We start from the raw sequence: 13,451 nt of genomic DNA on the forward strand, positions 1-13,451 counted from the left end.
GGAAGAATGGGGTTAAAGGAGGGAAGGAGAAACACTGGGATCACACATATTGACAAAATGGAATGTTGAATTCTCTACATTTGGAAAAATACTCATTTCAAGATTAAAAATAATTTTTAAATATACTATATGAAATTTTTCCAAAGTAAACTCTCTCTTCTTCCCTCTTCTTTCTCTCCTTTGCCTCCTCCCCTTCTATCTCAATTTTTTTCCCTCTTTTGGTCTTCCTTCCTTCCCTAAGTTGGTCTTGCTCCATGCTCCATGCTGTCCCTTTTTCTCCTTTCTACTGGCCCTCTCTCCACCCTCTCCTCTCAGAATCAGAACTCAGGAGATACCTTTTCAGTCTTTTACTGGAACTGCTGATGTGTCTTGTTCAATTCCAACTGTGGTTCCCACTTATATGAATTTTTTTTTGTTTCTTCAAAAATTTTCCCTTTGTGTTATGGGTTTCTAAATTTAGCATTAATATTCTGAGTGTTTTCCACAATGGATTTCATGAGATGGTATTGGAGGATTTTTTTACCTATTTGGACATTTTCTCCTCATGCCCTATCATTCCAGGACAATATTGCCAAATTATCTCTTTCATTACTGTGTTAAGGTTCTCTTTTTGGTCAAAATGTTCAGGTAGTCCATTTTTATCAATTTTCTGTTGCTAATCTATCCTCCAGATCTGTCTTTTAAGTTATATTTCACATTGTTCAATTTGTTTTCAATATTTACAATCTCTACTGAAATGTCTTGGTTATTCTTCCCTTCTATGGTTTGCTAATCTTTATTTTTCAAAGATTTATTTCCATCTTGAGATTCCTTTCCTCCTTTGCAAGTTGGTTTCCTTTTTTTTTTTTTCTATATGCTTTTAGTTTTTCTTGGAAGGAATTTTTTAGGTTACATTGTTCTCCATTTCATTTGATTTTTAAGTCCTTTTTTGAGTTGTACATATTTTCTTTGGTTGTGCAGGAATTGCACATTAGTCTTTGGGGTAAAAGCTTTTCTTTTCCTTAAATGTCCTCTTCTGAAGATGATGCCTTGTCTTCCCCTTTCCCATCATATATTTCAGTGGTGGGATGGTTCTTTGCAGGTGCGCGTTTTAAAAGGAGGAATGAGCTCTAAGCTCCTTTAATTGATGTGTGGTGAGAATGTTCCTAAAGCTTCCCTTCAGTGTTGCCCTGTGCCCAGGAACTCCCGAGATTCTGACCAGCAGCCCCAAAGCAAGAGCTCCCCTCGCCTGCAACTACCAGCAGCATCCCAGATCCATTGTCTCCGCACCCGCCAGGAGCTGGATCCTCACCAGGGCCACCTTCTCAGGTTCTCAGTGGCACAGCTGGACCTGGCTGCCATCTTAGGTAGCCCAGCTTCACTTAGGCCTCCAGGACTCAGACCCAAGTTGAAAAGAGAGTCTAGGAGATGAAAATGTCTGTGGTTCCTGTTGAGGCTGGAGCTTGGCAGGGAGTCCCATTTGTTATTTCTGTGGATTTTGTCTGAAGTGTTGCCACATTAGAGAGCTTCATCCGTAGCCTGATGATTTTGTTCACAGTCCTTTGAGTTGTGTATGAAGGACTCCCTGTGATGCTGTCTTTGATTTTAATGTCCCTAAGTTACGAATTTGTTCCATTTGTGGCGGGAAATCGGGAGAGCTCAGAAGACCTTCCTAGTTTCTGGCAGGGCGGAAATATTTTAAAAAGGACCAAAATTGACTTTTGTGCTCCCTAGAATGCTTGGGCTCTGTAGTTGGAGAAGGGTTTGCTTGGGAGGTCAAGGTTAATTTGCCAGCCTTTTTGCAAAGACTTTGGGCTTTGGAAGTGGATGCTGGGCAGGGTTCTTGGGGTGCTGGATGACATTGTCCCTGGGCCCAACTGCAGGAGGCTTCCAAGGGAAGTCTGGGGGCTGTCTTTGAGTCAGTTGGCAGAGCCGAGGATGCTTTACTCATCTTTCTCCATAGACGACAGGGTCTGGAAATAAATGCTGGGCCAGCTTCTTGGGGTGGCTGACATTGTCCTTGGGCCCAACTGCAGGAGGGTTCCGGGGGAAGTCTGGGGGCTGTCTTTGAGTCAGTTGGCAGAGCCGAGGATGCTTTACTCATCTTTCTCCATAGACGACAGGGTCTGGAAATAAATGCCGGGCCAGCTTCTTGGGGTGGCTGACATTGTCCTTGGCCCCAACTGCAGGAGGGTTCCGGGGGAAGTCTGGGGGCTGTCTTTGAGTCAGTTGGCAGAGCCGAGGATGCTTTACTCATCTTTCTCCATAGACGACAGGGTCTGGAAATAAATGCTGGGCCAGCTTCTTGGGGTGGCTGACATTGTCCTTGGGCCCAACTGCAGGAGGCTTCCGAGGGAGCTCTGGGGGCTGTCTTTGACTCCGTGGCAAGCGAAAGAGGTCCTATCTTGCACTTCTTAAGAACACTAACTCCTTGGATGCCCCAGACTGGGCTGGTTTCCTGAGATGAGTGACCTTCTCCCTGCGCCCAGTTGAAGGAGGGTTCCAAGAGAACGCTGGAGGATACCATGGGGTCCTTAGGACGTGCCGGGCTTATTTTGTTGTCCCCCCTCCGAGGAGCTCTAACTTCTTTCAAAGTACCGGCTGGGCTGACTTGTCGAGGTGGAGGGCTTTTTCCCTGCCCGCAACTGAAGGACAGTTTGCAGAGATCTCTGGGGGTTGTCTCAGACTCAGTGGGAGGAGCCAGGCCTACTTTATTGGTCCTCTTCCAAAGAAGTACACTCACCCCTTGGATGAGACAGGCCGTGCTGTCTTCTTGGGGAAGAGGCCCATCTCCCTGTGCCCACTGGAAGGAAGATTGGGAGAGAGCTCCAGGAGAGTTCTTGGATTCAGTGGGAAGCTCCGGGCATTCTTTGCCTATTCTATTCCAAGGAGCACCGAGGACTTTGGTGGCCCACACTGAGTTCTCTTCTTGCTGTGGAGCATCATCTTCTGAGGAGAGTTCGGGCTCAGTTTCAGAAGATGTGTTCTCACATTCTGTAGCCAGCATCGAATACACTTTGGATTTCCTCTTTGGAATTGCACCTGCTGCTTGTCCAGGACAGGCCCGGGTGGCTTTTGGAAGCCTCTTGGGAGAACCAGGAGGGGTGGGTATAGGAGGAAAGGTGAACCTCGAACTAAACGAGGTTGTGGCCACAATGTCCTTTCCCTCCATTTTTGATGTGGCAGGAATACTGTCGTCCTGGCCCTCTAGGTCCGGCTCTTGCCCATTTTTTTTGGATGAGGGTGCACGGCGGTGAGGGGGACCTCGGAATAACAGCGATTTTGCCCTCTTGAGTATGCTCTTTTTCTCGTCCTGGCTCAAGTCTGTGAATGAAGGAGGGACCATATGAGCAAAGGGGAAGGAATCAGGAAAGAGATTGTGAGTGGGAAAGATTGCAGCAGCACAGGGATTATGATCTCCCAAGGGTGATTCCTGGTCTTTGGAGGGCAACTGGACCCTTAGCAACATGCTCTTCTTCATGGCATACTTGGAGGAAGCCCAAGAGACAATTTCCTTACTTCCAATTTTTGTGGCAACCCCATTATTTGAACAGAGTTGTTTGTGTGGAGTCACCTCCTTAGACTGGAAGTTCCTCCAGGCCAGGACCCACTTTGAGCCTTTCTTTATATATACCCAGTGCTTACTATGGAGCTTAGTGCACAGTAGATAAGGAATGTTTATTGACTGTGGCCTCTACTTATTCTTCCCTCTTGGCTTTTAAATTCTCTGCACTGTTTCTCACATTCCCATTCAGTCTAGTTTTACTAATTGAAGTGTAAAATTAATTACTCTTGTAAGTCCCAAAGTTCAAAAGTGAATGCATTTTTTTCTTTTTATTAAATTTATTTAATATTTTGCCCAATTTCCATTCAAAATATTCTTATTTGTTTTTAAAAATGTTTGCTGTCCAGGTTCTTTCCTTGATTCTCACCCACAATTAACAAAGTACATTTAAAATTTTGTAAAAGATTTCCATAAAATTTGAGAAAAAAACATAGATCTCCCATCTTAGTGAAAAAAAATAAAAAGCCTTAAGGAAAATGAAGTGAAAAATAGAGAGATAGCAGGTAAATAAAGAATGCTTCAATCTGTATTCAGATATAATCATTCCTTTTCTGTGAATGGTTAAGATTTTTCTTTTTTACTATAACTCCTTCAGAGTAGTTATGTATGATTGTGTTACTGAGAATAACAAAATCATTTTATACTGATCACTGCAAAATGTTGCGATCATTTCATATATGGCATGTTTCACTGTGTTCATGGAGGACTTTGCAGGGTATTTTCCCCCTATGAACATTCTGCTCATCATTTTCCAGTGAACAATGATATTCCATCAGAAACTTGTTTTAAAAATTGTTTTTACATTGACTATGGCTAATTGTATTCCCCCTCCCATTTATTCTCTTTCACTCTGTCTCTCCTCAAAAGTGTTTTGCTACTGATCACTGACTCCTCCCAAATGGCCTGTTCTTTTATCACCCCTCACTTCCCATTTTGTATTAACCTCCTATTTTCCTGCAGGCTAAGATAAGAGTTGCATATCCTTATTCAGTATGTATGGTGTTTCCTATTTGGAGCAATACTGGTGAGAATAGGTTCACTCAACCAACCTCTTAGCCCCCTCTTCCCCTCCACTGGAAAAGCTTTTACTTGACTCTTTTTCATATGGAAGTTAATTTGCCCTATTCGCCCTCTTCCTTTCCCTTTTCCTAGTAGTTCCCATCTCACTCCTTTTTAAAGAAAAGGTATTATCCTTTCCTCTTCACTTCCCACCTCTTATTCTCTGGCGATATTTACTCCTTCTAATTGCCAGAATCCTGGCAAAGTCCTAACGAGTTACAAATATCATCCTCCTCTGAAGCAATGGAAACAGGTAAAGCTGAAAACACTACCAAGTATGCTGATCCTGCTGCAGTCTCTATCTTGAACTTTCTTCTCCAACTCACATGTACTATCTGTTGGACATTTTGACCCGCATGCCCAATTGCACCAGAACCTCAACGTGTCCAAAACAGGATCTGTTCTTTGTCCCACACCCTCTGCCCTCTTCTGAAATTGCCTTTTCTGTCACCCAGGTGTCATCCACCACTCTTCCCTTTGCTTAGCCCACATAGCATCTATTGACTGAGGCATCTTTTCATTCCTTACTCAACAACATTTTCCCGCAGATGTTTTCTTTTCTTCACTCCCATAGCCAACAAGCTGGTCATCCTGTCCACCTGTCTCCTAAGCTCTTCTGATAGCCTCATTGTTCCCTTCCGGATATGCCTTCGGACGTTCTTTTTCTATACTCTCTATCAGGCATATTCTAGTTGATGTACTTTTGATCCTCCCTCTTTCAATTAATGTTTGGAGTATCTTCCTCATTTAATACAGTGACTGATAGAAGAAGAAGTATTACTATATGTTTGTTAATTGATTCTCACCATGGGGAAGTGCTCCCTTTTTTTTCACCATCTTGAAGGGAAAAGATTTCCTGAGGGGAAAAAAAATTGTCAATCAATAAATACTCAGCTTTGCTTCCAATAACTACCCCATCTTCCCAGCTAAAGGAGCAGCAAGCCGTCCAAGAAGGTTCTAACAGCTCATTGGGCACAGCCCCGCTGTTGCCTTTCATTGTCTTCTTAGGTTTTAACTGCAGAGCCAGACTCAACACAATTGATAAAAAGGATCCATTCCTACGGTCCCCTCCTTGTTTCTTCCTTTCTCCATCCCTTCTTTTGGGTCTCCTCCTCATTAAAAGAAATCCAAAGGCAGCAAGTGAGAAACTCCATTGTATCACAATACAAATAAAAGTTGAAACCTTGTAGGCAGAGTGTCTGTCAGTATAAAGAAGAATCTATCAAGTTCATCTGTTTGCTGTGGTGGGTGGGTACCTTCTATCAGATGCTCAAAGCACACAATTTCTGAGAATAATTACAATATTTTGTGATTTCACATCATCCCATGTGCCTGTCAGGCTTACAGTCCACTGGCTCTTATCCCTGTTTGTTCTTGCCCAGAAGAGTTCTCTCCTATTTCCGTTCTCAAATCCACAAGCCCTAAGGGCCACAATGTGGATCAGACAGGGCAGAAATAGAGGCTGGAAAGTCCTAAACTACACTTGTACCCTGCTTCCACCTTTCTTAACACTTTCAGTGCCTTGAAGCACTGCAGGTCTCTAAGAAGTAATGAAAGATTGTCTACCCGAGTACAGGGAGAAAGGGATTTTCCATACTTACATTGGATACCTACAGTACAATGAACAACCGGGTCCACCCTCTCCAATTAAAAAAAAAAAAAATGGGATAGATATACATTTTGAGATTCCAAAGAATTTGTTTTGTGACTTTAAAATATGCTTTGGAGAAAGATGGAGGAGGCTCCAGTAGCTTGTCAGAAAAAGTTGAAGAACTTTGATACTGCTCTGTCCCACCTCCTCTCTGGCTAAGGGAATCCCCCAGTGTTTCAGGCTTAAGCTTGATCCCCCAAAGGATGGAAAGAGGACCTGGAGGCAGTCTCGGGGTCACATCAGGGGCAGAGTGAGAGAGGAAATACCTCTTCTGTCTTTTTTACTGGACAGCCTTTGCCAGTTTACCATCTCATTTGATCCTTAGATCAACCCTGTGAGGAAATGGAGGCCAAAAGGGCAAACGGTTTGCCTCAGGGACTCTCAACCCTGTCTGAGACTGAATTTGAAACTCAAGTCAACCTGACTCCTAGGTCCATGTCTTTCTTGTACTCAAGAACAGAGGAGCCTCTTCAGGACAACAACAAAATGCCATTTCCTTTGTAGGTGAGTCTCAGATAATTTGAGTTATCTCCTAGGAGGCTACAGATCTCCCTTGTGTTGAGGACCTTGAGGACAGAGGAACAAGCTTCTTGTCCATTTCCTATTGCTGACACAAGGAAGGTCTCTCACACTGATCTCTAGAACAGTATCTTCCCACAAAATTACACACCTCCCCCCAAAATACAAACTTCCTCATTCCTCTTCCTACACATATTCAGCTTTCCCCATCCCCAGAATAGTCTGCATCATAGAGCCTCTTACCTGTAAGAGCTCCTCGGAGATAAGAAAAACAAGACAGCCCCCTTAGCTGGTAAAATATCAGGTTGGGCAACGAACACACACAAAACACAAACACGAACACACACAAAACACAAACACAAACAAACACAAAACACAAACACAAACAGGAACACACACACACTCCTACCTTGCCCTCTCTAAATCTCTGTCTCTGTCTCCGCCTCACACTCACTCCCTCCCTTACTATCTCAATCTTTTTTCTCTAACTCTATCTTCTCTCTATAGATCTATTTCTATCTTCTCTATATCTATCTCTATCTTCTCTATCTCTATCACTATCACTATCACTATCACTATCACTATCTATCACTATCACTGTCTATCACTAGCACTATCTATCACTATTACTATCACTATCACTATCACTATCACTATCACTATCTATCACTATCACTGTCTATCACTATCACTATCTATCACTATCACTATCTATCACTATCACTATCTATCACTATCACTATCACTATCTATCACTATCACTATCACTATCTCTCTCTAAATTCTCTATCACTAAAAGAAAAAAAAAGTAAAAAAAAAATTCTCTATCACTATATTTTCTATAGCTATCACTATCTTTTCCCTATATCTATATCTATCTTCTCTATATCTATCTCTAACTTTCTATAGCTATCTCTATCTTCTATGTATCTATCTCTATATCTATCTTCTCTATATCTATCTCTAACTTTCTATAGCAATCTCTATCTTCTATGTATCTATCTCTATCTTCTCTATATCTATCTCTAACTTTCTATAGCTATCTCTATCTTCTCTATGTTCTTTATATAACTTCTCTATCTCTATATCTTTATATCTACTACCCCTCTCCCTTCCCCCCTCCCTCTTTAATCCTCTCTTAAAATCCCCTCCCCTCAAATTCTCCAATCCTCCCCCCACCCTATCCCTCCCCTTCCCTCCCCTCCCCTCCCCTCCCCTCCCCTCCTCTCCCCTCTCCTCTCCTCTCCTCTCCTCTCCTCTCCTCTCCTCTGCTCTGCTCTGCTCTGCTCTGCTCTCCTCTCCTCTCCTCTCCTCTCCTCTCCTCTCCTCTCCTCTCCTCTCCTTTCCTCTACTCTCCTCTGCTCTCCTCTACACTCCTCTCCTCTCCTCTCCTCTCCTCCCACCTCTATCGCTTTCTCTCCCTGTCTCTGGCTCTGGCGCTCTCTCCGCTCTTGCTCTCGCTCTCACTCTCGCTCGCTCTTTCTCTCTCACTGTCTCTCCCGCACAGAGCACGGTTGCTGAGACTCCATGCCTTTTATCCCAGTCATAGATTGTGAGGTAGTGATGACATCAAATGGAACCATTTTTTCTGTTCTATCCATTACCCACAGGATGCTTGGTTACGTTGTTTACCCGTGCCCACAGGATGCTTGGTTATGTTGTTTACTCAACCAAAGCCACTTTGCCTGAATTGGGTTTCCCACAGATTCTCATTAAATCATTTTGTCATCTTCCACCTAGAGCAGTGGTCCTCAAACTTTTTAAATAGGGGGCCAGTTCACTGACCCTCAGACTGTTGGAGGGCCGGACTGTAGTAAAAACCAAGCCTCACACTCTGTTTCAGCCTCTCAGCCCATTTGCCAAAACCCAGAGGGATGCATAAAGGTCCTCAGCCCGCTGCATCTGGCCAGTGGGCCGTACTTTGAGGACCCCTGCCCTAGAGTGTATCTTTACCAAAGATTAAAAATATTTCTGAACACTAAACATTTAAAATTCTTGTCTTGAGGACTTCCGGCCAAGATGGCGGCATGGAGGCAGACAGCTGCTTGAGCTCCTTGTTTTCTCTCAGAACTTACTTCATGACAAGCCTCAGACTTAATGCTTGACCCAGAAAGAAATCCACAAATAATCACCAAGAGAAGATATCCTTGAAATTCGCCAGAAAAGGTCTGTGTTTGCTTGGGAGAGGGTCAATCAGACTGGGTGCAGACTGAGGGCGGGCAAGCCAGAGCAAGACAGGCAGCTCACACAGCTCAGACCAGAGGGGGAGGGGTACAATCTCTGCCGTTTCTGCAAAAAGACTTTTTCCCCACTGTGGATACTCCATCTTGGCAGCAAGCCAGGAGCAGCAGAGAGGGTGTAAACACCAGAGGTAAAGATTAAAACCCCGTAAAGCCAGCATCTCTCAGAACCCGGCCACCCTCAACCCCTACCTGGACTGACTCAGCACATTCTCAGAGCCTCAGAGCCCAGACTCAGTACAGTCATTGCTGTTCTGTTAGTGGCTCTCTGCTGCCCTCCCCCCCAGTCTGTAGAGGAAGCCCATTAATACCATCCAGCCCCATCCCCCCCAAAACGGACCAATTGTTTCTCTTGTCAAGTTGTTTTCTTCAATTCCTACTCTGACAAAATGAACAAAAAATTCAAAAGGGCTCCAACCATTGACAGCTGCTGTATATGGAGAGAGCAGACTTCAAACACTGAGGAGACTAAAAACAGACTGTCCCCAGAAGAATCCCCTAAGAGGGATATGAGCTGCTCCTCAATACAAAAGAACCTCATAGAGGAAATCACAAAGGCTCTCACAAGAGAGCTAGAAGAGAAATGGGAAAAGGAAAGGGAAGCTTGGCAAGAGAGCCTGGGGAAGTCATCCCAAGCATTTAAAGACAGAGTGGATAAAGAAATCAAATCATGGAGAAACAAAATTAGTGAATTGGAAAAGGTAAACAACTCCAAGGAAAACAGGATTAGTGAGCTGGAAAAGGTAAACAACTCCAAGGAAAACAGGACTAGTGAGCTACAAAAAGAAAACAGCTCTCTAAAAAATAAAATGGATAAAATGGAAAAAAATTCCATAGAAGAAAAAAACTCAATTGGACAATTACAAAAAGATATAAAAAAGTGAGTGAAGAAAATACATCATTGAAAATTAGACTCGAACAAGTAGAAATGAATGACTCAAGGAGAAACAAGGAGGTAGTCAAGCAAAACCAGAGAAATGAAACAATTGAAAAGAATGTCAAGTACCTTATTAGAAAGACAACAGACCTGGAAAACAGATCCAGGAGAGACAATTTGAGAATAATCGGACTCCCTGAAAAATGTGAGGAAAAAAAGAGCTTGGACACCATTTTCGAGGAAATTATCAGAGAGAACTGCCCAGACGTTCTGGAAACAGAGGGTAAAATAGACATTGAAAAAAATTCATCGATCACCTACTGAAAGGGACCCTAAAATCAAAACGCCAAGAAATATAGTGGCCAAGTTCAAGAACCATCAGACAAAGGAAAAGATATTGGAAGCTGCTAGAAAAAAGCAATTCAGATATGGAGGATCCACCATAAGGATAACCCAGGATCTAGCAGCGTCCACATTAAAAGAATGAAGGGCCTGGAACATGATATTCCAAAAGGCTAAGGAACTTGGTATGCAGCCAAGAATAACTTACCCAGCAAGAATGAGCATCGTTTTCCAGGGAAGAAGATGGACATTTAACAAAATAAATGAATTCCATCTATTCTTGATGAAAAAACCAGACCTCCATAAAAGGTTTGATCTTCAAATACAGAACTCAAGAGATTTCTAAAAAGGTAAAAAGAAATCTTGAGATCTATACTTCTGCCAATAAAATTATGTAGAGAACATATGTACAATTTGTCGTAGAAACTAGAGGTGGAAAGGAAATTATATCACAAAAAAGTGTAAAGTGGTGGTACTACATCTCATGAAGAGGCAAAGGTAACCTATTATATCTGAGAGAAAGAAAGGAGGGAGATGAACATAGTGTGTATCAATAGACATATTCAATTTATGGTGAAACTTCTTCCACTTCATTGAAAAGGAAGAAGGAAGGAGTAAGCTAAGGGGAAGGGAATTCAGAAATTTCGAGGAAAAGGGGTAAAATAAGGGGAGGAACTTTAAGGTAGGGGAGTGATCCTAAAAAGGGAGGGCTGTGAAAAGCAAGTGGTGTTCACAAGTTTAATACTGGGTAGGGGGGTAAGAGGGAAAGAAAGGAGAAAAGCATAAGCAGGGGTTAATAGGATGGCAAGCAATATAGAATTAGTCCTTCTAACCATAAATGTGAATGGGGCAAACTGCCTCATAAAGAGGAAGCAGTTAGCAGACTGGATTAAAAGTCAGAATCCTACTATCTGTTGTTTACAGGAAACACACCTAAAACAGGGTGAGACATTCAAACTAAAAGTAAAAGGGTGGAGCAGAATCTATTATGCTTCAGGCAAAACCAAAAAAGCAGGAGTAGCCATCCTCATCTCAGATCAAGCAAAAACAAAAATTGATCTAATTAAAAGAGATAAGGAAGGGCATTATATCCTGCTAAAGGGCAGCATCAATAATGAAGCAGTATCAATATTAAACATATATGCACCAAGTGGTGCAGCATCTAAATTCCTGAAAGAGAAATTGAGAGCTGCAAGAAGAAATAGACAGCAAAACTATAATAGTGGGAGATCTCATCCTTGCACTCTCAGAATTAGATAAATCAAACCACAAAATAAATAAGAAAGAAGTCAAAGAGGTAAATAGAATACTAGAAAAGTTTGATATGATAGATCTTTGGCGAAAGATAAATGGAGACAGAAAGGAGTATACTTTCTTCTCAGCAGTTCATGAAACCTATACAAAAAATTGATCATATACTAGGGCATAAAAACCTCAAAATCAAATGCAGTAAGGCAGAAATAGTAAATGCATCCTTTTCAGACCATAATGCAATCAAAATTACATTTAATAAAAAGCCAGGGGAAAATAGACCAAAAAATAATTGGAAACTAAATAATCTTATACTAAAGAATGATTGGGTAAAACACCAAATCATAGACATAATTAATAACTTCACCCAAGAAAATGACAATAATGAGACATCATACCAAAATGTGTGGGATACAGCCAAAGCAGTAATAAGGGGAAGTTTTATATATCTCTACAGGCCTACTTGCATAAAATAGAGAAAGAGAGGGCCAACGAATTGGGCTTACAACTAAAATTGCTAGAAAAGGAACAAATTAAAAACCCCCAGACAAACACAAAACTTGAAATTCAAAAAATAAAAGGTGAGATTAATAAAATTGAAAGTAAAAAAACTATTGAATTAATTAATAAAACTAAGAGTTGGTTCTATGAAAAACCAACAAAATAGACAAACCCTTAGTAAATCTGATTAAAAAAAGGAAAGAGAAAAAGCAAATTGTTAGTCTTGAAAATGAAAAGAGAGGACTCACCACTAATGAAGAGGAAATTAGAACAATAGTTAGGAGCTACTTTGCTCAACTTCATGCCAATAAATTCAATAACTTAAATGAAATGGAAGAATACCTTCAAAAATATTGCTTGCCCAGATTAACAGAGGAAGAAGTAAGTAGTCTAAATAGTCCCATCTCAGAATAAGACACAGACCAAGCTATTAACCAACTTCCTAAGAAAAAGTCCCCAGGACCAGATGGATTTACATGTGAATTCTACCAAACATTTAAAGAACAAGTAACTCCAATGCTATGTAAACTATTTGAAAAGATAGGGATTGAAGGAGTCCTACTAAATTCCTTTTATCACACAGACTGATACCTAAACCAGGTCGATCGAAAACTGAGAAAGAAAACTCTAGACGACTCTCCTTAATGAATATTGATGTTAAAATCTTAAATAAGACATTAGCAAAAAGACTTCAGAAAATTATCCCTAGGATAATACACTATGATCAAGTAGGATTTAAACCAGGAATGCAGCGCTGGTTTAATATTAGGAAAACTATTAGTATAATTGACCATATTAATAATCAAATTAATAAAAACCATATGATCATCTCAATAGATGCAGAAAAAGCATTTGATAAAATCCAACATCCATTCCTACTAAAAACGCTTGAGAGTATAGGAATAAATGGACTATTCCTTAAAATAATAAGGAGCATATATTTAAAACCTTCAGTAAACATCATATGTAATGGCCATAAACTAGAACCTTTCCCTATAAGATCAGGAGTGAAACAAGGTTGCCCACTATCACCATTACTATTCAATATAGTACTAGAAACTCTAGCCTCAGCAATAAGAGCCCAGAAAGAGATTCAAGGAATTAGAGTAGGAAATGAGGAAATCAAATTATCACTTTTCGCAGATGACATGATGGTCTACTTAGAGAACCCCAAAGACTCTGCTAAAAAGCTATTAAAAATAATTCAGAATTTTAGCAAAGTGGCAGGATACAAAATAAATCCACATAAATCCTCGGCATTTTTATACATTACCAACACAATCCAACAGCAAGAGATACAAAGAGAAATTCCATTCAAAATAACAGTCGATAGTATAAAATATTTGGGAATATATCTACCAAAGGAGAGTCAGGAATTATATTAGCAAAATTACAAAACACTTGCCACAAAAATAAAGTCAGATTTAAATAATTGGAAAGACATTCAGTGCTCTTGGATAGGCCGAG

The 13,451-nt window shown here is 41.1% G+C and overlaps 1 protein-coding gene across 1 annotated transcript; it reads right to left on the reverse strand.

Annotated features, from left to right (window-relative positions):
- Positions 1–924: 924 nt before the first annotated feature.
- LOC141550034 (uncharacterized) lies at positions 925–3,460 on the reverse strand. The gene is made up of 2 exons (XM_074280217.1): positions 2,164–3,460; positions 925–2,009 (listed from the first exon to the last, which is right to left on the reverse strand). The coding sequence occupies exons 1-2, from the start codon at positions 3,458–3,460 to the stop codon at positions 1,927–1,929; spliced, it is 1,380 nt and encodes a 459-aa protein (XP_074136318.1). The 3' UTR covers positions 925–1,926.
- Between the last annotated feature and the right edge of the window lie 9,991 nt (positions 3,461–13,451).

The sequence above is a fragment of the Sminthopsis crassicaudata genome, chromosome 1, assembly GCF_048593235.1.
Source record: "Sminthopsis crassicaudata isolate SCR6 chromosome 1, ASM4859323v1, whole genome shotgun sequence".
NCBI lineage: Eukaryota > Metazoa > Chordata > Mammalia > Dasyuromorphia > Dasyuridae > Sminthopsis > Sminthopsis crassicaudata.